The sequence below is a fragment of the Gallinula chloropus genome (assembly GCF_964237585.1).
Source record: "Gallinula chloropus genome assembly, chromosome: 12".
In the NCBI taxonomy this organism is placed as follows: Eukaryota; Metazoa; Chordata; class Aves; order Gruiformes; family Rallidae; genus Gallinula; species Gallinula chloropus.
The window spans coordinates 8,197,079-8,221,776 of NC_140097.1; the positions used below are offsets into that span (position 1 = coordinate 8,197,079).

General features: G+C 45.3%; 1 protein-coding gene across 4 annotated transcripts in view; it reads left to right on the top strand.

Annotated features, from left to right (window-relative positions):
- The window catches only part of CADPS (calcium dependent secretion activator), a gene marked incomplete at both ends in the record, with an annotated part of 215,861 nt that overhangs the window by 99,525 nt on the left and 91,638 nt on the right, over nt 1-24,698 (top strand). For all 4 annotated transcript variants that reach the window (XM_084269725.1, XM_084269723.1, XM_084269724.1 and 1 more), the window contains 5 exons: nt 2,463-2,574; nt 6,733-6,872; nt 8,939-9,005; nt 17,278-17,386; nt 18,510-18,722. In XM_084269725.1, the coding sequence (XP_084125851.1) occupies nt 2,463-2,574; nt 6,733-6,872; nt 8,939-9,005; nt 17,278-17,386; nt 18,510-18,722 (641 nt within the window). The remainder of the gene's footprint in view (nt 1-2,462; nt 2,575-6,732; nt 6,873-8,938; nt 9,006-17,277; nt 17,387-18,509; nt 18,723-24,698) is intronic.

Consider the following 24,698-nt stretch of genomic DNA (forward strand, 5'->3'; position numbering starts at 1 on the left):
AAAGATGTAATACTGGGGGTCTGGCCGGACCTGTAGCTCTGTAGGTAATTTATGTCAAACCTCTGCTCCCTGACACTGGTGGCAGTTCGATGCATCATCCTAAGAGATGAAACATGTAACAGTGACACTGGGAGAGAAAACTTCAGAGCAAAGCTGATGAAGGCCCTGAGTTTGTTAATCAGTTCTGCACTGAACATGCTTGTCTGCTAAGCTCAGTTGGACAAGATCTGCTCACTGGAGAGCAGAGAATAAACCCATAAATTATTTTTCCCCATAACTTTCCAAATGCAAAACTTGCTGTTTAGTATTTATGTTTGAAGAACATCTATTTGCTGGTCCATGTGTCACGTGAGCCTTTCCCCAGTCATTTCAAGAGAACTGCCTTTCTTCAGCAGAGGATCTGGCTTGAGGACAATGTAAGAAAGTGTTATGAGTGGCTTGAGGGCGCATAGAAGTGATTAGGAGATAGGGTATGATCTCTCATCTGACTTGCAGTATTTTACGTTGCACTGTGTTCCATCACATCACTCAGAGGTGTTGCTCACAGCACGCTCTTGGTTTCTTCTGGTTTACAAAAAGCAGTTTGTCTCTGATTATTCTTCAAGCTTACTTGTGCACTCTGCATGAGGTTTCAAGTATGATGAATTTTCAGGGTCTCTGGGAACAATGTAAGAATCTAATTCACAATAAATTACTGGGGGAAAAAAAAAGCCTGAAGAGAACAATAAGGAGGAAAATACACAAAAAGATAAAAGAGCAGCTCTTATCTGCTAGTTTCACTTTGGGCCTCTGCCTGGTAAGATGCTTCAGAGCATCCTCCTTGCAGTGGTGCACTCTTCCCCTCTGCTCTTCATCTTTGGCTGATCTGGTCTCTGTTTTGGGAGTGCTTTGCTTAGCTCTGTCTGGAAGTCTCTCTCTGGCTTTATTTTAATAATTCTTGAATTTTCTAAACTGTAGAAGCAAAGCCTGAAACCCAGCTGTGAAGTCTCAAATATAAAAGCATCATGACTTGTTAGCCCTTTGCATAGAATGTATTGGATTTTTTCTCTTCTCTGCTCCTTTCAAAATTGTTTAAAGTTTGCAAACAGGCATTACTTCAAGTTCCACTTAAGTTTTGTTCCGTGACCCTCTTCAGTCTGTGCTGCTTTGTTAGAGGGGAGCGTTTTCCTGTATCAGAAACTTAGGCACAGGTGAGTGATTTCATGTACCGGTGTGAGTGGCACCACTTGCAGAGGCTTTTCAGGAGCCTATCTGAAGAGCTGTGGCTCTTAGGATTCTGAGCAGACCTGGTGTTTCACAGGCTTCATTCCCCTAAGTTGTCTCTAAATAAAGACTGACTGCTGTGTAAGGGCCAGGTGAACCCCACGAGGATGCTCACCAGCACAGCTTGGGTGAGCCCTCACAGATGTCACCAGCCGCAGCACGCTGCACACTGGGATGGGATCAGGGCTCAGGAGGGAGGTCCCTGAAACAAAGTGCAGTGAGCTGTGACCTAACCAGGACTCTGTTAGCTTCTCCAAGTGGAGAATGGGTTGAGAGAGGAAACCTCTAATGTAACAGGGCCAGGCCCATCACCAGACCTCCCTCCGGCGGGCTGCTGCGGTTCCCACACTCAGGCAGGGTCGGTCAGCTGAGGGGTGTGCTCCCCTTGTAAGATATAAACTGGCAAATTTGGCCATTTTGGCAGACTGTGGCTGGGATCCTGTGCCTGCTGGTGCCACTTGGAACAAGTTCTCTGCACGCTCGGGCAGTTGTGGTTGCAGGAGCTTGGATGTATCATGTAGACATGCATGCCTAGAGGGGTCGTATCTCATACTGTGGGTCATTCAGATGCCACTGCTGCTTTCCAAGCCACTGGGCCAGCTTGGGGATGATTCATGGAAGTGGTGGTCTTGGTTCATTGTGTAATTGGAGAGGTGGCTGCTTCCTGACCACTGCCATCCCACCCCCAAGGAGCTGGTGTCATCCTCTGCAGTCCCTGCAAACTAGGACTACTCTAGGTGGCACGGCTTGAACTTAAATCTGCACTGGGATGGAATTTGGAAGAGGACCCAGGTTAAATTGGTGTTTCTTCAGAGGAAACAAACTTCACTCTCAATCTGGAAAGGTGAGGTTAATTAGCCAAGAGAAGAGCAGAGGCATGAGCAACTACAAATGTCCTAGATCCTCAAATTCTGTTGTGACTATACAGGCTGTTGTTGCAGGAGATGTATTATTCTTTCTAAATAAAAAAATTCTCTTAATTTCGTTTTCATGCTGTTCCCAAACACTCTTTCCCCAAAGAACTATCATGGTTTTTCCAAACATCTGTCCCACATTTCCCAAAGAAGATAACTAATGCCCTTATCACTCAGACAGCCCAGAAACTTTGGCTTCTGCCAGACAGCACACTTTTGGTTAACTGTTGAACGCCCAAGGTGTAGCATGTCAAACTGAACATCTCTCTGTCCTTATTTTCACAGCTGGGGCACCCAAGGGGACTTCACAACAACACACGCGCTTCCTGCAGTGAAGGTGAAACTGTTCACGGAGAGCACGGGAGTGCTGGCTCTGGAGGACAAAGAGCTTGGGAGGGTAAGGAGATTTTTGAGTTTAATAATGTTTCTTTCCTTCTGGCCCTGCTTCTCCAGAGAAATCTCTCCTGTACGGAAATATCTTTGGAGCACAACATGCTCTGCTTTTTTGCCAAGCTTCAGGAGAGGAAAAAAATCAAGCTCTCCACTGCTGGAAAGGAGTGCATCTCGCATGCTGTCTTTGTTGTGAGCTTTTAATGGCAGCATTTCAGCTGGCTGTGCCTGCTCTCAGCGAAGGCAGAAGATCTTGTGTGCGATATTGGCAGTCCGGAAAGCCTTAGAAGTTGCTTACGGAAATGGACATTCCTCAGGCAGAAAAGGGGATTATGCTAAAGGAAAAAGAGGGGATTTAAGTTTGGCAGGAGAGCGTTAAGCTGCTTTCATATCTGCTGAGCAGGCGGTGCAGGGTTTGAGCGTTTGAAAGCACTGACTGCGGTACTCGCTGCAAAGGGCTTGAAATCCTGGCTTCTCCCTGGGGTTGTGGCTGAACTGGTGGCTTCAGTGGGGCTGGGATGGACTGAGGAATGCAGTCTGGGGGCTCATTGCCCCATCAATGGTGTTAAGAGCAAAGATCTCAGATTCTCCTGGTACATAGCTGACCTTCCCACCCCATCTTTGCCCCTCACCCATGGTCCCTTGGGACTGGTAGGCCTCCATCTCTGCAGCCCACACCTCCAAAACACCTGTGGACAGCCCTTTTCTGTGGCTTCAGGACACTTCAGTCTCTGTGGATTTTTTGTAGCTGTAAAATTTGTGTTGGCCTCAGGCATAATTGACAGCAAACTCCCTGCCATGCCTTCCTCAGCTCCTCAGGGGTGTGAGATCAGCATGGTGAAGTCCCCATGAAAACCAGTTCAGGGAACTGCACCTCATACACGGGCTTGGATTCTCCTGTGTCACAGCTCAGCATGATCTGAGTGATCTGCAGGAGCATCCTGGGCTTGCTTTGCCCTGCGCTGCAGCACACCTTGTGCCTGCATGGCCATGGCAGAGAAAACCACGATCCTGTGGCAAGCCCAAGCATGGTATTCACAACTTCAGACTGACCTGATAGGGTGTTTCTTGCTAACTCTGTGGCTGCCTGTGAGGGAGTCTCTGTAGAACAAAGTTTTTCCTAATTCATGTGCTTTTGCATTGATCCTATTCATACAAGTGCCAAATGTTCTTTTAGGTCCTAGTGAGCTCTTGATTTAATTTATATCTTTATGGTGGAAACTATTGCATGTGATTTATTTTTTCCCTCATATAATTTATGTTCATTTTACCTACTTGTGTTTTCACACTCACGTAACATCCTTTGTTCTTGCACTTGAGAGAAAGGCAAAGTTACCCCTTCATTTCTTGTTTCAGTCATCTCATAAAAGAGTCGCAGCCCTTTCAGTCTGTCCTCACCCACACCTTCATCCTTCCTTTCTCCCTCTCCTGTTTCTGTTTTCATGACAGCAGTGGCCCCAACAGGCTGCAGTGCTCCAGCCCAAGGCCTGCAGCAGCTTTGCCACACAGCATCACTCTACTTTTTCAGGATTATTTTCAAAACCTCCTTCTTCAAGCAGCCTGGCATTCCTGTCTTTATCTCCTGCAGCACACTGAGCAGAGCTTCCCCCAGCCGGCCACGATGCCATTCAGGGCTCTTTGCCCTGAGTGGTTATGTTCTCTGAGGACCCACTTGCTTTATAAGTCTTGTTTCCACTGGCAGCCATGAGCCATGCTGACTTTGCGGGGCTTGGGAAGCAATTAGTCGTGCATGTTGTTCTGAGAAAGATGTCAGGCCCCACAGCAACCCCTCTTGCCCTGCGATGCTGATGAGCCAGCCCTGTGAATGCACTTTAATTCCCAATCCAGTGGGAAGCCATCCCTCTGCTCTGAGATTCTCTGGTCAGAAGGACGTGGGCCAGCAGCGGCAAGCGCGGGGAGCCGGGCGGTGATTTCCTCTGGCCCGTGGCCACCGGTGCTTTCAGTCGGCCGGACTTCAAAGGGATGCTCGGTGTGCCCAGAGCGGCTGAGAGATGACGCGTGTCTGCTCAGGCTGCATCAAGACTTCTCTTTTAATGAAATAATGAAAGCAGGAGTGTTAAGCCCCTGGTTTAGCTGTTGGAATGGGCACGAACCTGGCTGCAGGGAGAGAGGAGGGAAGCAGGTTTTATACACAAAACCGCCCGTGCTCAGCCGCCCTTTGAGAAGCGGCTTTGTGCTCTGCCAGGCATGTACAATGCCCACTTTCTATTGCAAGTGTTCAACTGGCACCCGGCCGGCACTCCTCATTTCGCCACTTTCATCGAAGGGAGAGCTAGAAAATGCTCCCAAGCCCTAAACTGCTGGATGGGCAGCTGAAGGCATGGGAATACATCCTGGCCGTATTGAAGCCGGTGGCAAAGCTCCCACGGATTTCAGCTGTGCCAAGACTTCATCTACTGAGAGCAAGGAGGGGAAGAGCCATGAATTACAACAACAGTGAGCAGTGTTTATGCACCTTTTGATGAAAAAAAGAGTTAGAAATCAAAGTGCAGAGCATCCCAAACACCCTGAGTGGCTGCTGCCTCGCTGAGAGATGTGATTTAGTGCATGACCTGCCTTGCAGCGGGTACATGAAAGCTGCTCAGAGTTTGGATCCATCTGTGGTTTGAACAACACCGCTCATGGAGGACTCTCTTCTCATCCTCAGGATTTGCTTTAAGTGTGAGGTTTTTTTAAAGAGTGATGCAGTAGAGACTGTTGTTGCACTGTTATTACTTGTGTAACTAATAAGAGCTTCAGATTCCTGCCAGAGAAGGCATTAGTCTAACTCAATAAAAGAAGTCATAAATAGTGGTGATGAGCAAGGGTGAAGTGGAGAATCTACTGATGTTAACCTCAGTCTTTGGAGGAGGCAATAAACTGATTTTTAAAATCATTCATCAGAGCATAATAGCATCAAGGATGTTTTGGTGGAATACAGCCCCTAGGTTGTTGGCTCAGTAGTAAAGTTGAAGAGCGGAGAAGTGCAAGATTAGAGCCTGGGCTGGAGTTTGGCAGGAGCTGACTGAGCGTCAGCAAGGAACCAGTGATGGAAGCACAGCAAATAATGAGGGTGAATGCTGCCATTTGTAAAGTAATGCTTGCATAAAGGTTAATGGATGTAAAGGAGATTCGTCTCACTCCAGGACTGTGGAAAGTGGAGTGAATTTGAACCAGGCAAAGTCACCTCTCACTGAAAGCACCTGAATGGGTGAAGGAGGGAAGAGGATTAAATTGCTTCACACCAGGTGAAGATGGTGGATGTGGTGCAGCACTGGGAACCACTCTATGGCTTGCTGTCTGAGGGAGCTGCTTGGCTTTGTAGGGTTTTTTGAGTGGGAAAAGCACAGCTATGACCAGGAAAGATTACTTGACTTTTTGAGCCTTTTCAGTTTCATTGATGAGCCAAACACTTCCACTGGTGTACATCCACAGCTCCGCTGCAGTGAGTGCTGGAGACCATCCCACCATTTCCTTACTACAAGAAATTGCAGCAGAGAGGAGAGTCCTGCAGCTGCTGCTGTCATTACATGGAATGCAGATTTTATCTGCTGTCATAATGCAGTCAACACGCCAGCCTACCTTAAAACGTTGCCTATTGCATCCAGGCTTAACAGGCAGCTAAAAATCAAGCCAGCTCCCCCACGACCTGATAGTAGCATCAGATGAACCATTTTAGATGAAACTGTCTGAGCCCTCGAAACAACACACCTCACATGGGAAATGTCAGGAAGGCTGGAGGTTGACCAAGCTGTGTGAGTCTGAAAATGGGTGACTGCAGTGGGCAACCTCAGCAAAAAACTTGTTGCTGGTTTGGTAATCACCAAAGTTCACCATCACTTCTAGATTGATTTATTTGGAGAGTTACAAATCCATTTACCACGATCTTTCCTTAAACAATAGGAATTGATAATGCAGTTCTGTTCTGCACAGCCCATGAACGATGGCACAGTAGATAGAGGAGGCAGAGAATACACAAACTAATCTCAAAATAATAAGCTGTACTTTACAAAAGCAATAAAAATCCATCCTCACTGATGTGAATCATAACTTCCAAGCTGATTTTTAGGTCAAAAGTAGCTCATCTGATGTGCTTTTATTTCCTGTTAAAACTCATTTTGTGAATAATTTTTCCAATTACTGTTGTTGATTTTGATGCTTGCAGGTTGTTCTCCACCCTACTCCCAATAGCCCAAAGCAATCGGAGTGGCACAAAATGACTGTTTCCAAAAACTGCCCGGATCAAGACCTGAAGATCAAGCTTGCCGTGCGAATGGATAAGCCTCAGAACATGAAGCACTCTGGGTAAATGCTTGTCTTGATCTGAACTCAGTTTGTCTTGAATGTGCATTAGAAAAATCTCTCCTTTTTAAGATTCTGGATGAGAAACTCTTTCTCAACTTCACAGGAGGTCAAAAGAAAGATTAAATATAAAAATGGCATCAGTTCAGTAAATTATAATGCACTTTCTGTATTTTTAGCATAGAGTTTTTAGTGCATATCAGCCAAACATTTTAAAGTTTAAACAGTATTCCTCAGGAAATTGCTAGGTTATTTTTTTTCCTGTAAGGAAATAATAGGTGGACTGTCTGACTCTTACTGAAAATGGTATCATTTCATCATTTATCCTGTGTTTCCCTGTGTTGTCTTCTCAGAACCAAAAAGCACAGTGCACCTTCTGCTTGAAATAAACTCTGGTGTGATCATCATTACGTATACAGAGGTCCACAGCATGATTAAACTGGAGTGGGCTGGAGTAGGACTTAGGGTCTGGAAAGTTAAAAGAGAAACCTCTCACCTCCAGACGTGTGTCAGAGGATCTGGGGGATCCCTGACCACCAACCCTGGCTTCCACCTTTGTGCCGTGCAATTACAAATTAGATCATCCTAGTTCCCATCATTAGAGGGAAGATCTAGCTAACACCATTGGCAAGGCTTTCCTTGGCTTGTCCTTAGAGCCGAGGCTGTCATAAAATACAGAAACTGTCCAGGAGACTCACTGTTTGATTAACTCTTTCTCTGGTATGTTTTTGGTGCTGTAGAAGTGACTTTGTTTCATTTTCAGTTTTTTTTTGTTAGATCCAATCCATTATCAGATGGTTTGGCTTGCTTATCTTTTTTTTTTAATGCCTTCTCCTCCTCCTTCCTTCTCTGCTAACAAGACCAGAGCTAATGGCCATGTGTGAGGTTAAATTTTCCCACTGTGACCACAGGCACCAAAAGCAAGAAAGGACAGTTCTCCTTCTGTATTTGTTTCCTTGACCACAGCTGATAACTGCAGAGCTGAGCAGTCCTGGCTTTGCTTGTGCTTTCTTCAACTAACATTTGATTTACAAGATGCTGCTTAAAACGATGTGGTTTATAAAACCAGCTGGCTATCAGAACCAAGATCAACTTTGTGTTAGCACAAAGTTAGCACTTAGTAGCAGCAGCAAACAGGACATTTATTTCCCTGTTCTCAGACTACCCAAGGACTCAGTGCCCACGTTAGCATGACTTGGAGTTTTGTGGCATAAATATTCACCAGGAGTACACTGAATCTCTTCTGGCATAAGGAACGACTAGCATAACCAAAAAGGAATTGTTTTTCTATTTACTGAGCCAGAACTAAAGTAATTATGGTGATACATAAAACATATTACTGCTGAATAATGTCCTTGTGTTTATTATTAGTCTGGTGCCTGCCACTATTTTTGCCAGTGTTTGTTTTACAGTGTCACAGTGGCCGCTTCATTGCAGAGATTAAATGCTAATTTTGACATTAATTTTAAAAGTTAATTCTTCCTTTGTAGAAAACTGTAAATTCACTCCTCCTCAGAAATTATTCCATTTGCTTGAATATCTGTAGCCAAGCCATTTCTAGGAATTAATCTTAAGCCGTTCAGCAAAGTGTCCTGATTTAGTCAGTCCAGTAGATACTGGGATCCCAGCTACTGGTTTTGATGTAAGTGTCCCTCTGTTTGACAGCTACCCTCAGCCAAGTGGTTTTGTGAAGGCTTAAGGCAACATTGGGGATTTCTCTCCTTTAGTTTCAGATGTGTTCTTCACCCATCGGACCATGACGTAGCCATTCACTGGTACTAAAGGGCTTCTAAATTCTGAACAAGTTGTGAAAGACAAAGAAGAAGAGAGAATTAATACTGTGTTACATTAAGACTCTGGGAGCTTTTTGTGTCACTCTCTTTACAGGTTATTTGTTCAGGCTAGAAATAAATGCATTCATGAATGCTGCTGAGCTTAAGAGTCTTTTAATTACTCCTGCTTGTGCATTAACTCCAGTTTCTAGGTGTAAAGAAAACATATTGAAAAGCAAGAGAACAGAACAACAAATAGTCAGTTGTGTACTCAGTGCACCTGTTCTTTTCTCCTAGGTATTTATGGGCCATTGGTAAAAATGTGTGGAAGAGATGGAAGAAACGATTCTTTGTCCTGGTCCAGGTAACAAGATTTAGCTGGATGTGATCTTAAATCACAACATGAAATCTTTTGGTTGGTCCTCTGGCCATTTTCAGTGCTGTACAGTTGCTGCTGAGCTGTGGTTCTGCGTAGGATGTTTAAGTCATGGATTTCTTTTCTGAATATATGCATCTTCTCAAGGATGTCCCAGTTGCAGACCTCTAGCCACGAGCTCCCTAATGTGTATGAATACTTGGTGAAATGGAGAATCAGTTTTAGAGAGGAATTGATGAGATGAGGAAGCTCTGTTTGCCTTGACTGGAGGTACTTGGGTGGGAATGCTCCCTTCTGAGCCTGCAGGTAAAATCTGAAGTCCGTTGAAATGAAAACAAGTTTCATCACTGGCTCACTCAAAGCCAGGGTACTGTTTCTGACATTTGTCTTGCCTCCATGTTCATTACTGCCTCTCACTGTCTCCAGCTCTCACCTATCATTTCACCGTGTCTTTCCTCCTTTTCCCCTTTTTTGTTTTTTCCACTTTCTGCCCTCCCAGTTTCAGTACACCTGTATATTTGACCACGGTTAAGAATTTCAAGGAAACAGGCAGATGATGTCTGCACTGATCCAAAAGGATCTGGTCAGTACTTGGCGTATTAGGTCTTCCCTCACCTTCCTAAGTGCAGCTGAAAACACTGCATTGGCCACAGAAGTGTGGGGTCCCAGTGTGAGCAGCTCCATCTTCCCACCAGCCTGATAAAGCCACAGAGTCCTCTTGGGTCCATCTCTCCCTCCCTCCTCTCTGGGTTCCCCAGGTTATGTTGTCTCCAAGTATTAGAAACAGAAGCCTTGTGCGGGGTCCAGTGATGGGAGGAACACAGAGATGCTCTAGTGGAATCACACAGGTTCCAGCTGAGATCTTGGACAGCACAGATCCAAATGGATCAAATCAGAGGCTGAAATCCTACTGCCAAAGAAGCAGATGGCAGGCCTGCTGGAGAGGGGCTGGGATTTCACCTGTGTGCAAGAGCAGAGATGGTGTGAACTGGCTGCCTCAGGCTCCACCGTTGGGTTGGGGTGTGATTGTGTGCCAGCTTTCTCATGCCAGTAAGGGGAGAGGTCCACACAGTCCATCTTCCACCTTACACACCTGGCTTCTCTGGTCATAAATCACCTGGTGTAAACTGGTTAGTTTGTTTTGAGTTAATTATTACTCAGTAGGATGTTTAATTCCATTCCCTGTTTGTCCATCATTGCTGGCTTCCATAGAGCTAAGCTATGTGGCAGATAAGAAAATCCATCCTGGGGAGGTAAAAGGGTTTTACGGTGTGCATGACCCATATAAGTAGGAGTCTGTTTGCAGAAACCAGTTGAGTACCTAGTCCAATAACCAAGTGTGATCAGGAGTGACAGCTTAAGTGCTTGCTTTTTATCCCAAATGGGGTCAAAATGGACACGGGACTGGGGGAGTTAGTGTAGAGCAGCCACAGCCTCTGTCTGCCCAAGCAACATGTTTAGGTTTAGGTAAAAGTGACGTGTTTAGGATCTCTCTCATCCATTCCAAGAGGCATCTGGTTTGCAAATACACCTTCTGCGCAGGGACTGGTGAGGTCCCTGGTGAGGTAAGGTGCTTGGCACCTTGCAGGAGAAGCCAGCATCTTGCAGAGCTGGATTGCTGGGAGCAAACCCCAAACTGTCTCCTGTGTAAGAAGTGACAGAGGCCATAATGAAGGAGAGGCATTTTGCAGTCATTATGTAGCAATCCTGCTCTTGGGCAGGGATTGAGGGACTGCTTTTCTCTGTATGTTTCCTTTATTGTGTTCTGAAATGATGTTGAAAGTGCTGTGACAGTCTGTGATCACCTGTGGAGCAATTAGGATCGCTTTTCCCTAAGAGATAATTCATTCCTACTAGACCAAGTCCTCAGTCCCTTTTCACCATGAGCAGGGATTCTTCAAAGCAGAGAATCCTCTTTCCTAACATAACTTCCCCCCAAAATAAACCTATTGATACTCTTCCATGCAAGGGTTTGCAGGTTTGGACATGGATTCCCATGTCTCTCCCAAGGAGCCTTTCTTCTGGCCCTTCTGTGTGGTGGCAGTTACTTCTCTAGCTCTCAGTTGCTATATATTCCTCAGCTTGCTGTGGAGTTGAAGCTTTCAGAGTTATTCCATGTTTTCTCATGTTACTAGGTCTGTGTTCGTCAGTTGGCATATAAGAGGAGAATTTGGCCAGAAAAGCAATTCATTTGAATAAGATGAGCAGACTTTTGCCCCCAGAGAGTCTCTGTAGCCCACCTCAGAAATTCCAGCTGCCACTGCAGCTTCTCTGTTATGTTACCGTTTGCTCAACATTTGGTGCAATGTAAAGTGTTCTGCCGTACATCAAATATAAACAAGAAACACTCTCTATGCAGTCCCTCAGATGTAGTTTGAGCATATTGAACATGTCAGCAGGCAATAAAGATGGAATAAAAATACTTTGCTGTCCGTATGTTTGTCATTTGCTTTTCATGCAATGCAAAGGATGGGTGCCGATACGAACAGGGATTGGCAGCAAAGGTGTTGATGTCCAGGATGCTCTGAACTCTGCTAAATGGCAGACAGGGAATAACCCCTACAGGAAGGTGAGCAGGCTCTTTTAGGCAAGGAACAGACAAAGAGCAACCCCTGTTTCAGGAGCTCGCTCATCTGCATCAGGCTCCTGCTTGCACCAGAGCCAAGAGGTGTGGAGTCCAAAGCTCAGTCCATTTGGGATGTAGTGGTCTGGTCAGTCTGTGACACTGCCAAGAGGACAAGGCTGTATGTTTGGATGAATAGCTAAATATTTCCTTTCTGATCCCTTGTCTCTGTCCCTTACCTGCAGCATCTTCTATCGCAGCTCTGTCACCCCTTCCATCCCTTGCAGGGTAACCTCCTCCTCCTCCTGGTCCTGTGCCTTCTCCTGCCCCTCTTTCCCCCTTTGCAAGGGATGCAGCCTCCCTTCCTTCAGTGCTGTTGGGTGGTGTAGAAATTCATGGTAATAAATACTCAGACTCTTCCTAACGATCTAAACAAGGCACAGAGGTGCCAAACCGCATGGGCTTCGGCAAGGAGGAAGGTGTTGATGGCAGTTTGTCTCTTTTGTGTCAGTGATGCCTTGCCGGTATGAACGGAGGCTTTGGGCGTGTATGTAGGAAAAGGAGCTCTGTAGGGAGCATTCCCACTGCTACTTGGCTTGTGAAAACCCTGGAAAGAAGAGGAAAGGAGCAATGACTGCTTTGTAATTTGGGTGGAATAATCCCTCGCACCTTCTGTGTCTGTGTAACTGCGAGGGTTGTACAGGAGCGGAGATGATTTGTTTGGGTGTAGTGGGTGAGAGCAGTTCCTTTGTGCCATTCCTAGAACCGGGCCTCACCTCTCCAGCACAGGCATTGAGGGGTGGACTTGGTTCAAGCCCTCAGGAAAGGGTTTACAGCATGGTGCAGCGGGCAGAGTGGTGCCTGCGCTCCTCCAGCATGCACCCGTGCGTTCGGAGGGGATAGTTTTCTCTTTCGAATGAATCGCAGTCCTCTCTGCACGCTGCCCACCCTTCTCGTAGACACCCTTTGAGATGAGCAGCAGAAGAGCAGAATACTGATTAGATGTAAATTACATGGCAGAGACTCGTTACTTGCCTAATTTTAAATCCTGAGATATGCAGCGTGAAAGTGATGGCAGAATATGGCCCTGAGCTTGGATGGAAATGGTCCTCAGCATCACAAGTGAGGAAAATGCTTCGTAAAGGCAACAGCAATGCCAGTGGCAGTGGCAAGCGGAAGAAGTGGAGCAATTTAGGGCAAAGTTCTCTGCAAGTGGGTAGGAAAGAAAATGTACATCCATCACAGATGTTGTAAGTGTTTCCTAAGTTGCTGTATCAGCTGCTGGAGCACGGCATACAAATTCCAGCCACTTTTGCCAATTAGACCCTTGATGGTGCAAAAGCTGGGAATTTTGATAGCTGACAGGGCTTGTATTAATTCTTTGCAAGGTCTGATGTGCTGTACTGGCAGCAACACTGTTGTTGGTTCTGGTGGGTTTGCTGGCTTTGCGATAGGAAATTTCTTCTAAAGATTCTTAAGGGCAAGTGAATTAATTACATGGAGATTTCAGACTGAATCTGTTCTTCTCTTGTCATAACCCCGTTTCTGTGCTCTGGCAGCATATGGGAAGTAACACTCCATGGTACCTGGATGACATGTCTGCTGAGTAGCTTGAAGCAGTTTTCAGCTGATTGTGTCTGATGGTGTTTGCAGAATGTTGTTGGAACTAGATCAACTCTCTGCAGATTAAAACCAGTTGCAGTGTCTACGCCTGGATCTATTGTTCTAGTGACAGACTCCCTGAACTCATTATAATTCAAACTAACTGTGACAGTTCCTGCTTTTAGCAAAACTCAGCTGACTCGGGATAAAATGAAATTAAGTAAGTCTTCAGGAACTCCAGATAACCAAAAGAATTTGAAAATAATTCGGAGCAATTGCAGTACTCTAAACCAGGCCCTAGACCATGGTCCTCAAGTCAAGGTAAATGACCTGTAGCTGATTTCTGTAATCATATTAAATCACATTTTGGTTAGACCCTCGCTGAGAACTCAGCGTAGGTGGTGATTCTTGAGGAACCTTGGGTGTTGTTAATAAATAACAAACAAGTTGGGGAGCTTCTGGTTAAACAGATGCTTGTGTGTCCCATCTGTACTCATGCGCGATGGCTTCCCATCAGCAGCTCTGCCTGAGGCCAACACACACACACCTCCTGCTTGAAGGAAGAATGTGGGACAACTGCTATGTGCAGTTGTTTAGGCCTCAATGGATGTGCTGAAATTTGAAAACTGTTGGTTTTGCTCTTATTTTTTTAAGCTAGATCATTTCCTCTGCTCATTTGTGTCAGGAAAGGGCTCGGGCAGCACCGTACAGCTGCAACCAGAGGACAAGAGTCTCCCATCAAAGCGGAAAGCTGTATTGCAGCTGGCAGTATCTTAGCACAGTTTCTCTCCCTTGGGACAAAATGCATGCTGTTAATCTAGGAAAGGTCCATTTAAGAATTTAACCCAAGTGGGGCGGTGTTATGTCAACAGTGGGGAAGGGGGAGGCAGATGACTGAGCTGGGAGTGTGAGGGATGACAATTAACAGGTTTGAGCAGGATCCTGGGGAAAGCGGTGCTGGCTAGAGCAGTAGTCTCTAGTGGAAAAACAAGGACGAAGTCAGGATTGGTTAATACATATCTACTGCATTTATTAATCAGTTGGATTATATAGCTGGTGACAGAATATGGTTGAGTGCCAAGAAAGTCAGATCTAATTTAGCATCCTGGGAATAGTGAACTTTGGCATTTGTCTCCCGCTGTCTGCTTCCCCTTTCCTGAATTTCTTTGTCTTTTTCTCTTTCTGCTCCACTTTCTTTTCCTTCTGTTCCTTTGTCTCAAATTATTTCTCAAAGTGTTTTTCCCTTTTTTTTTTTAGTGAACCAGCCAGCGCAGCCTTGGATTATTTCTCTTCTTTTAGTTTTGCTACTTCAGCTTCCTTAGATGCTCCTTTCCTGGCCCTCATCGAGTCCCTGGATGAAATCCCAGCTGCTTTGGGAGTTTGTCCCTCGCTGGGCAGAATTTTCTCCTCTGTCTTCCTTCAGTTTCCTCTCTGTATCTGTGCTTTTTCCAATTACTCAAACCATTCATCTTGCCCATCCCATCTGCTCGCTCGCTCTTGTACTCAGCTATGGTTCGGTGTGAACTCAGCAGGCTGTAAGATTAATTTCTGCTATTAACTGTTTCACTCGTCTGGCCGCTTCCACGCTTCTAAAGAAAGCAGGCTCTGTAAAGCACAGTATTTTAGAGGACTGATGAAAGGCAAGCTGCAATCTCCACTTGACCCTACAGAGCTGTTCAGCGGCAGAGCACAGTCGTGACGTATCGAGCTTTCTAGAATGTCATTTTGTTGGGTTTTGCTTTGCCGCTGAGCATGGATGGAAGGAGCCACATTGCACTGGTGGCCAGGGCATCAGCTTCTTTCTGAGCAGAAAGTAAATGCTTTAGGCAGCAAGATAGGAAACACAGGCTGGCATGCCAGTTGTTCAAGTCGGGAGCTTGAGCTGTTTAGGTGCAGGCACCCTGCATGGCACCTTGGCACCTCTTCCAGAGGCCATTGATAGCTCTCCCCTCCCTCCAGCCTGATCCCAGGCTGTCTCCTGCCAGCAGGCACTTGGGCAATGCTGAGCCTGGGCTTTGGGCGTGAGCTGTGTGAGTAGAGAAGTTGGTGGTGAACCCAGGTGAGCCTTAGCTCATCACACATTGTAGACCCACCTCGAGGTACTCTTAGAAGTCTCTTCTAGTCATGACATCAGACATTTTCTTCCAAGGGAATCATACAGACGCTAACAGGAGGGACAAGTTTACTTTGCCCCTGCCAGAGGATGGCTCCACTGGAGCCTGCTGTCTACATCCATATCTTGTAACTACTAACATGAGAAGTCTGAGCTCCGAAATGCCTGCAGGTGTTCCCACACCTTACTGTTGTGTTGGCGTGGTTGGGTTATCGATAGGGATGAAGAATATTTTCTGGGTCCAAAGAGGAGAGGAATTATTTGTGCACGAAGAAGAGCCTGAAATTCAGACCTCGTGCTCTGGGTCAGGGAAGAAGACGAACTTCTCTGTGGATTTTACCTGTTGTTTATAGAATAAAGAGCAAGAGAAAAGGGGGGGGAAAGCATGAGTTGTACATGAGTTGTATTGATGTTTTCAATCAATGTTAGCGTAGGTTAGCACTGACTCACTTCGGGGAATTAAATTTATCGCGCAGTCCCTGAAGCTCAGGCTGTCTAACACAGAGAAACCAGATCCTTCCCTGCTCGGGCTGCGAATCCAGCCCGTTCAGGAGTTTCTCCAGGAGATGGCAGCAATATCCTGCGAGTCCCGCGGGCTGAGCGCTGCGGGAGCCGGCTGAACGCCGTGCTACGGGGCACCGGGTTATTTTTAGACTTCTTCGTGTTAATCTTTTTAATTTCTGTGTTGCCGGTACGATGGTAAGGCAATGCAAAGTTCAGAGCAGCGAGCGTGCACTGGTGTGCTCCTGCAATTGGTCTGTTACTTGTCAATCTCCCGTCAGCGCTTGGTAGTTTTAAGGAGGAGGCAAGATGCTTAAAGCATCGCTTTTAGTCTTACTCCCACAAACGTGTTAATGATAGGGTTTATTCTTGGGTGGCTTTTGGAGCCGTTCCCTGGAGGAAGGCAGGGTGCAGGCAGGGGCTGCTGGCAGCGGGCTGGCAGCTCGCAGAAGCCCGTAGAGGGCAGCAATATACCGAGCGCCGACGGGGGAGACGTTATGCCAATAGACGGGTCCCCTGAATCAAATAATTGGCGTTTTATTAGCGATAGGTGCCGCCGAAATAGGTGCTGCATGCGTATTTGTAGCAGAGAGATTTGTCTGGAGTTTGGAGGCAAAATCCCCCAGCCCAGCCACTCCCCGTCACTTGGGATCTCTCCCTGCTTCCGAAAAATGACGAGCGCGATCCGCTGCCACCCACCCGAGTTTGGAAGTTTTCTCCAGAGGTCAAGAAGATGTCCAGACTAATAAAATTACGTCAGGCGTCCAGGATGTGACACAACCTTAACAAAGTCATTCGAAATCATTTGACAGTAAATTTCCCCGTGAGTTCCTCGCCTGGGGCACGGAGAATCCTCTCCCCAGCTCCTTGGACGAGCTTCTCGCCGACCATCCAGATCGCAGCGCGCCGAGTACGCGAAGGGTCTTGATGCGGCCTGATGGCCTCCTGAAGGCGATTCGGGAGCCTGGCAGAGCCCCCGCAGCTGAGTCGGCTTCCGTCAAGAGCTTGACATTGAATGTATCGTGTCATGCAGATGGTACCTCAGAGGAGTGAGAGCTGCCATTTACAGCACTGATGACAACAACTGCCGAGATCAGTGGGATCTTAAGATTGCTTTAATATGACTGGCACCTAGCAATTTAGCTCACATTGTTTGTGACAGGGTGTCACTCTTGCACTTGTCTGGGGATGAATGATAGAGGGTTTTTAAAGCACGGAGCTTCCTCTTTGGGAGGAAATTAAACCGCTGTATGTACTGGTGCGGAGAATTCGATGCCTTCCGCAGCAGGGAGTGTTAGGAGAGAGCTTTGCAAAAGCCTGGTAAAAAGTTTAGCCTGTCTCTTATGGGCAATGACCATCAAAATTACCCTGCCACCCCCAGAACCTGTAAACACGCCGCCAGCGAGCGGCATTTGTAAGCGCTTTGTACTCTGCCTTGTCGTGCTCACCCGGTGCCATCTTAGCTTTGTGATTTTCTTCAGGTTAGTCAATATACATTTGCTATGTGCAGCTACCGGGAGAAAAAAGCTGAACCTCAAGAGCTGCTGCAGCTCGACGGATACACTGTGGACTACACCGACCCGCAGCCAGGTACGGGGGCTGAGGGCTTGCTGTGCACCCGCAGGTGCCCGGGCTCGCCACGCTGCGTACGGCTCCCAAACGGGAGTCCTCTCTGTCTCTCTCTCTCTCTCCCCCCCTGCTTGCAGCTGAACTGTGATCAGCATTATTCTAAATATGTTTGTGTTTATACTGATCATTAGCTATGCATGACTTTACTATAAATAGACCTAAGGAATTGAGCTAGGAGTTGCACCAGAGGAGGGAAAGACTCATCTCTTCTGGGGAGCGTAACTGAATTAGACACTTGAAATCCCAGGGAAATTTGATTGTGAACTGAACACTCAAATCGAGTGATGATCCTCACCTGTTTCTTCAGATTTTATTCCCTAAATAAAAGGTTAGCAGCTATGCCTGTCTTTATTGTAGAAAATACTTACAGGACCAAGACAGCATTTTTGCACCCATCCTTTTCGCTGTGAGGGATATGAGTGAGTGGAAGGGGCAGGGACAGGAACAGAAAACCCCCTGGTACCTGGAAGTACCTGTTGAACATGAAAGCCTTCCCCAAGCAGGGGACCACCGCATTTCTTTTATTTCAGTGGGGCAACACATCAAGCATGGTGACCTTCACCGTGATCACAGTATCCCCAGAGGAGATGAAGAAAGATACACTTGGTTTGTTGGTTGTCAAAACCTTGATTCCAGGTTAATTCTCGTGTTGGGGAGATGGGTGCTGAATGGGGGCAGGGACAGAAATAAGCACATGACCCAAGCACATTTTGTGCACAGTTTTTGCACTGATGTGCTTGGTTTAATTGGAAACCCTCCACCACATTCCCTCAAAACCCATTTTTAATGGGTCTCCAGTGGTTCGACTTGCATGGGTGGGGCTGTAGGTGAGAGAAGCAATTAATCTGGGTGTGTTGGGGCATGTTTTAGTAATTGTGGTGTCTGGTCCTACCTGGGGACCTGGTGGGCTCTCTCACAGGTGAGTTTGGTGTGGGAGAGGGGATGGATCTAAGCCAGGAGCCAGGGGAAGCATGGAGCTGGCTGGGGACGCCCTGCGGGGTGGTCTTGGGGTGGGAAGCTGGAGGATATCCCTTCACTAGCCTCAAAGTATACGAAACTCCATCGTTGCTTCCTCTCCTGACAGGTTTGGAGGGCGGCAGAGCATTCTTCAACGCAGTGAAGGAAGGCGACACGGTGATTTTTGCAAGTGACGATGAGCAGGACCGTATCCTGTGGGTCCAAGCCATGTACCGAGCCACCGGCCAGTCCCACAAACCTGTGCCGCCTACCCAAGTGCAAAAGCTAAATGCTAAAGGAGGAAATGTGCCCCAGCTAGATGCCCCAATCTCTCAATTTTGTAAGTAAATAAGTTCTCTTAGAGAGCAGAAGTCTTTGATGGAAAGATTTTCTGCACTGATGTAAATGAGTATTCGCACATGTGTTTCTGACTTCAAAATGAAATGTTTTTCATTATCATTAAGCTGCTTTTTACATCAGTGGATACAGAAGCAGTTAAGCTGTGTGTTTAGCACAACCAAACCCAAGAAACAAAATTCCTTGGGGAACTTGTCAATGAGTGTTTTAAAGTGCAATACTTGATGGAGGAGAGAGACTGGGATCTGAGAATCCGAGACCCAGCTTGCTTTCTGCAGCCACGCTTTTTACCCCTGCACAATACACTGCACACCCAGATCAGAGCGATTCATTAGCGCCATTAGCTGTCTATCAAACGCGTCACGTGCTCAGAACTACAGGTGCAAATCTTGCAAGTACGAAATGCACACACAAAAAGAGGTCTCCTGTTGAATATTCAACTGTAGGAAAACATATGGTATTTTTAACAGGTTGCTTTGCAGGCCAGTTAGATGTGAATTTAAAGCAATCATCTTTTAAATCGTAACTGTGCTGCATGTCCTGTGCAGTTATACCCTGTTCGCTTAATTTGAAATTTAGAGCAATTTCTTTTGTCTTGCAAATGTAATTTGATTATAAAGCAGACAAATGCCTCCTTGCTCATTCTTCTTGAAGGTCTCGATCAGGCGTCTGGAGCCCCTTTGTTATGTAACAGAGAGCAGCTCTCGCTAGTTTCAGCAAAGTTTAAGAGTTACTATCATCAAATGAAAGTAAAATAAGGAGAAGTGGTAAATATTAGCAAGATCTTATAATTAAATCAGGTTTAAACGTTTATGATAGACTCTGTAAAGCTGTTGCAGAGTGTTTGTAAGGAACTCAGAAAATCTGCCCGTTGCTTATCAATATCATTTGACCATCTTTTATACTGGTCTCACTTCTTCCTGTCAACATTTAGAGAAAATAACAATGCAAGGCATGCAGCCGTGTGGTGAGTGCTACAGCAGAAAACCTCTGCTTGGTGCTTTTTCTTCTTTTTTCTTTTTCTCTTTTGTATCATCCACATCCCTGCATATTTTGGACTCCCTTTTGCCTTGTGGTGCTGCCACTGTCAGCAAGGATGTAGCATGATGCAGTGTGGTAAACCCAGAGTTGGTGTTGTCGTTTCAGTGACCCTCATCCTCTTGGGGTTGGGAGGGAAGGATGCTTCTCAGGAAGTTGAAATGGGAGATAGGAATTGTGCTCTTGCAAGTGGAAATTGACTGGCTGTGATTAGCCTGCTGACGCGGCTGAGTCGTGCTGTCCTGGGGCTTGTATGTCCCTCTGCCCAGGTTCTGGGATGTAGCAGGCACAGGTCCTCCTACAGCGGCCTTTGTACATGCTAAAGGCCTTTGAAGTGTAGCAAGGGATACTGCTTGTGGCTGCCTTTCCTAACAAGTGATGCTGAATGATGCTCTTAGCTGTGTGGTTGGTGCGAAGAGGGTGCACTCCTGTTCATACCAGCATGATCCCTTTGGATTAGGATGAAGGCAGACAGATAACATCCAACTGGGGAAGTGCCTTTCTCTCCAGTCTTCTCCCATCCTTGCACACATCAGACCTGGAGAATTTTTCTCTGGGTGAATTCCTGAGGTTTATGGAGTTTTCACTTTGCCAGACCAGTATGTAGGTTCAAGTGAAAGGTGATGCCCGGGGCCATGGACCTTTGGGTGTGTTGTCCCCATGCACAGTCAACTGCTGTGTGCATGGGGAGCTGACCTTCCTTGAATAGGTTACCTGGGGTGGAGAAAGGGCAGCTGGTTTGTCCTGGTCCTTGCCAGGGAGCAACAGAGTGGATAATGAACTCCAGGAGTTCTGTCTGCACCTAACCACAACCCAAAACATCCATCAAAGACTCATGGTCCACCAGACCTGTATCAGCCTGACAGCTCAAAGCTATACAGGTGCCACAGGTTTGACCTTGCGTTTTTTGTCTTGCTTGCCTGCCAGGAGGCAGGGATCCCTCATTTTCATTTCTGGTGAAAACAGCTGAGATTTCACCCCCCTGGTCCCTCCAGGGCATCTGCGAGGTCAGGATCTGACCTCAGTTTCTCTCACTTGTTCTCATGCCAATACCACCTCCAGATCTGGATCATTTGGCTTTTCTATGCCAACACCCTCTTCCCATGCATAATGTGTTTTCCCTGTAAGCTGGGTAACTTCAGGCTGCCCTTTTTTTTTTGCATCAGGCACTGGAAATCCCTTTTGGTTGTGTGGTGCCAAAGTGTGGAAGGAGGAAACCAGTCAGCTCCTCAATGTGATGATCACGATGACTTGCTACTTCGGCATCCTCTGATCTAGTGTGTTTTGTTTTCAGTCTTGCTTCCTCCTCCTTCCCTGGATCTAGATCCCTCTGAAACCTCTTGTGCACAGGACCTTTGTCCTGCAAGAGGAGGAGGGCAGCATGCCATAGTAGACCTTCATCTCAACAGCAGGGCCTCCTCATTTTTCATACTTCAGCATTTGTTCTTGGCGGTGCTCATTGCAGAAGTCATTGGGTGCAGCAGGTAAATAAGCAAAAGCAGAAGTGAGTCACGTGTGCCACATGAGATGGCTTCTCCAGTGTCTTAGATGCACAAATAATGTATCTCAGCTCCTTCAGTCTTGAAATTCAAACATGTCAAGTATTGCATTTTTAAAAAGGGTCTTGGTTTGTCGTTGGGTTTTTTTGGCTTGGGATTTTTGGTTTGTTATTTCTTTTGCCTGCAGAAAGGTAAGGACTTTTGCCAGAAGTTTTATTCCTGTACATTTCTCTTTATACCTGTCGTATTTTTTTTGTGCTTATTAGAGGCTATGGTGAATGAGGATGTGCAAAGAAGTAAATGTTAAGCCATTTGACGAGTAACTGTTGTTCTAGCTTTCATGTTGTAGCAGTCCAAGATGGCACATGCCGCATGCATGCACATGCAGAGAAAATCCAGCCCTCCGCTCCTGTGATGGAGCTGTCTGTTAAACGGGAACTTGAGAAGAACATGCTTTGCTGTTGGGAAAACTTGGGAGAAATACTGAATTTGTTTGGTTCCCACCTTTTCTGACTTAGTAAACACAGACTTCAGCAGCACTCAAATTCTCATCTGAAGTTTGATAGCAGTGCTTGACTTGGAAGTAAACAGACAGCTCCAAACACGGGTGGGGTTTGTTTTATTTGCAACTTAAGTACTGAGAAAAATAGATCCTGCTATTCATTAATTTTCGTATTACTCTACAATCCCTTTTATGTGGGCAACCAATACCTGTTAGAGTGAAAAGTTTTTGCTTTTTTTTTTATTTTGCTGCAATTTAAAAGAAAAACTCCATTCACGCAAAGCTGTGCTTCTCTCCAGTGTTCGCATTATAAAAGAAAAAACCCAAAACTGTTCTTGCTTACTGTTGAAATCATGCACAGTATTATAGTCAATAATGCTGCCAATACATCTTACACCTTTTGGCAATATTTGAGCTTCATAAAAGTGGTCACTTGTCTGAAAGCACCAATCTTTGTTCGTTCTGTGTTAGTGATGCATCAAACAAAATTCCCAAACATGCTCAAATGCTCATTTGTTTTCAAATCCTTTTCTTTTTAACATGAAAGATTGGTCTGTACTTGTTTTACGTATCACTTGTGGTTATATTTCATATTTTTTTTTTAAATGTCTGTTTATATTTAATGACTGTTAATCACACCATATACAAAGAGTTGGTTGTTTTGAGAATTTGTAATTATCTGTTCCCCCATAAGAAGTAGCGAGGTTTATTGAGCTGCTTACAAAATTTTCAGCTGTAAGTGTTTGGTTTTTTTTTGGTTGGTTTGATTTTCTTTAAGTTTCTTTTTCATTCTTTGCTTGAACCCAAATATTTAGCTGCTAGGTTAGGGCTCCTGTCTGCTTTCCTGAGCCTTGTTGCTAGTCTTTATGTTATTCTGGTTTGTTCCTTCTTACCCTGCTAACTTCTAGCTGGACTCAAGGGTAAGTGCTTCCCTGTAGCTAGCACAGCTCAGATAATCAGACTAGATTATCTGACATATGCAATGTGCTTTTTTTTCTCTTAAATCTTTCTCATGTTTAGATTTTGTAGTACAAACTTTCCATGTTATTTTCCTGAATTGAGGTTTGAAATGTAAGTTTCCATACTGAAATTAGGATGCATGTGATGTTTGCATAATTGCCTTCTCTCCCTGGCTTTCACATTGGCATCAAGTGATCCTCTTAGCAAAGCCAATCATTAACATTTCTATTTTTCATTCCAAGATGTAAATATTAATTAACATCACAATAAAACTGTAAATAATACCTTCTTTTGTTTCATGGAATTTACATCTAGTTGACTGCTTCCTGCCTGAAAACAGATCATTTTGCACTCTGACAATATCCTTTCTCTCCGTGCCGATGATTAGCTTGGTGCAGCGCACCAGCGTGCGGGGGTAACCGTGGACACCTCAGAGCATAGAAAGGTAGGGCAGGAAACCCCGAGAGACCCAGAGGAGGTGCAGGACTCCACAGGAGCACCCCCAAAACCAGCCCTTCGCACATGCCTTGTGGAAACAAGCCCAAGTCATTGAGATTTGGTAGTTCCCTCTCTCGTAAAACTCATAGGGGATGATTTCAGCAGCTAGCGGCAGCTCTCTGGGTCACCCTGGGTTTGGAGATGCTGACCCACTCCTACTTAAATACATATAGTCACGGAGGGGTGCTGCTCTTCCCCCAAATTACTGTAAATTAATGTTTTAGCGTGGGGCTGAATCACCACTCTAAGCAATGCTGGAAAAGCATAACGCAGGGGGATTATTACTATTATTATTTTACCTTTTCCTACTGGAATACCTACTTTGAACAAGATAAAAGCACAAACTTGTGCTGTAAAAGAGCTTCTCCCTAGTCTGTGTTCAGTCTTAAATACAACCGGTCCAAACCCTTTATTGGTGTTAAAAGCTGCTTCTCTAATACCTGGTGAGTGCCTGCTTTCCTTAGGAGGAAATAGCATCCGTGGGTCATGAGAGCTGGCAAATATGTATCCAGAGTATCTGAATGCAATTATGAGAAGGAACAGGCGGTGTCATCCCTCCTGGCCATCAAACAAGCCTCCTTTTTTTCTTCTTCTGCCTTTTGTTTCTTTTTTCTTCTTTTTTTTCCCGTTTCTGTGTGTGAGTATGTGCGTGTGTGTATAAATATACCCCTGGGTAGCAGGCAGAATTCCTTCTCAGCAGACACTTTCTTTTTTCTTTCTTTTTTTTTTCTGTTTTGTTTTCTTTTCTAAATGTTTGGATTTCCAAAGAGGATTCTTATCAGACTTAACCAAAAAAAAAAAGAACAAAAAGAAAAGAAAATTGATGGAAATACAGATTTTTTTTGCCATTTTGAAAGAAAGAAAGAAAGAGTGAATGAATGAATGAACTTGGGTCTGGCAACATTACATGTATTTGCACTACAATGCATTGCTATCCTATTAGATTATTAGTTTTGTGCTTTAATTGCTTTATTATTTTTTTTTTAGATAGTTAGAGATATCATAAGAACGCTGCTGTGTCTTCTGTATTGTCAACTTGCAGATGCTTCATTGCAGGAATGCAGAGTTTAAATATTAATTCAGTTCTCACGTAACTTGCATGAATTTAAAACTAGCCTGTAAATCACTTCTACATGCTTTAAGTAGCATGGGACTCTTAACTTACGAAATACAAATTCACAGATTTGTGCAGTCATCCAATTCAAAATATTAAATAGCTACAAAAATGCTCGGAAGCAATGTTTTATATTATAAATAGCTGTTCTAAAACTGTGTTTTTAACTTGCCACACAAGGAATTATGTAAGTGCATACTATAAATTCTTGCTCATTTAACTACCAAACATTAGGTAACTTAGATCTCGACTCAGTGCCCTGCGTGCCGGGTGATTTACAGGAACATTCATAATCGTTTATTAAAATTGAAACTCAAGCAGGAAGGGATTTGTTTCCAGCATGGGAAA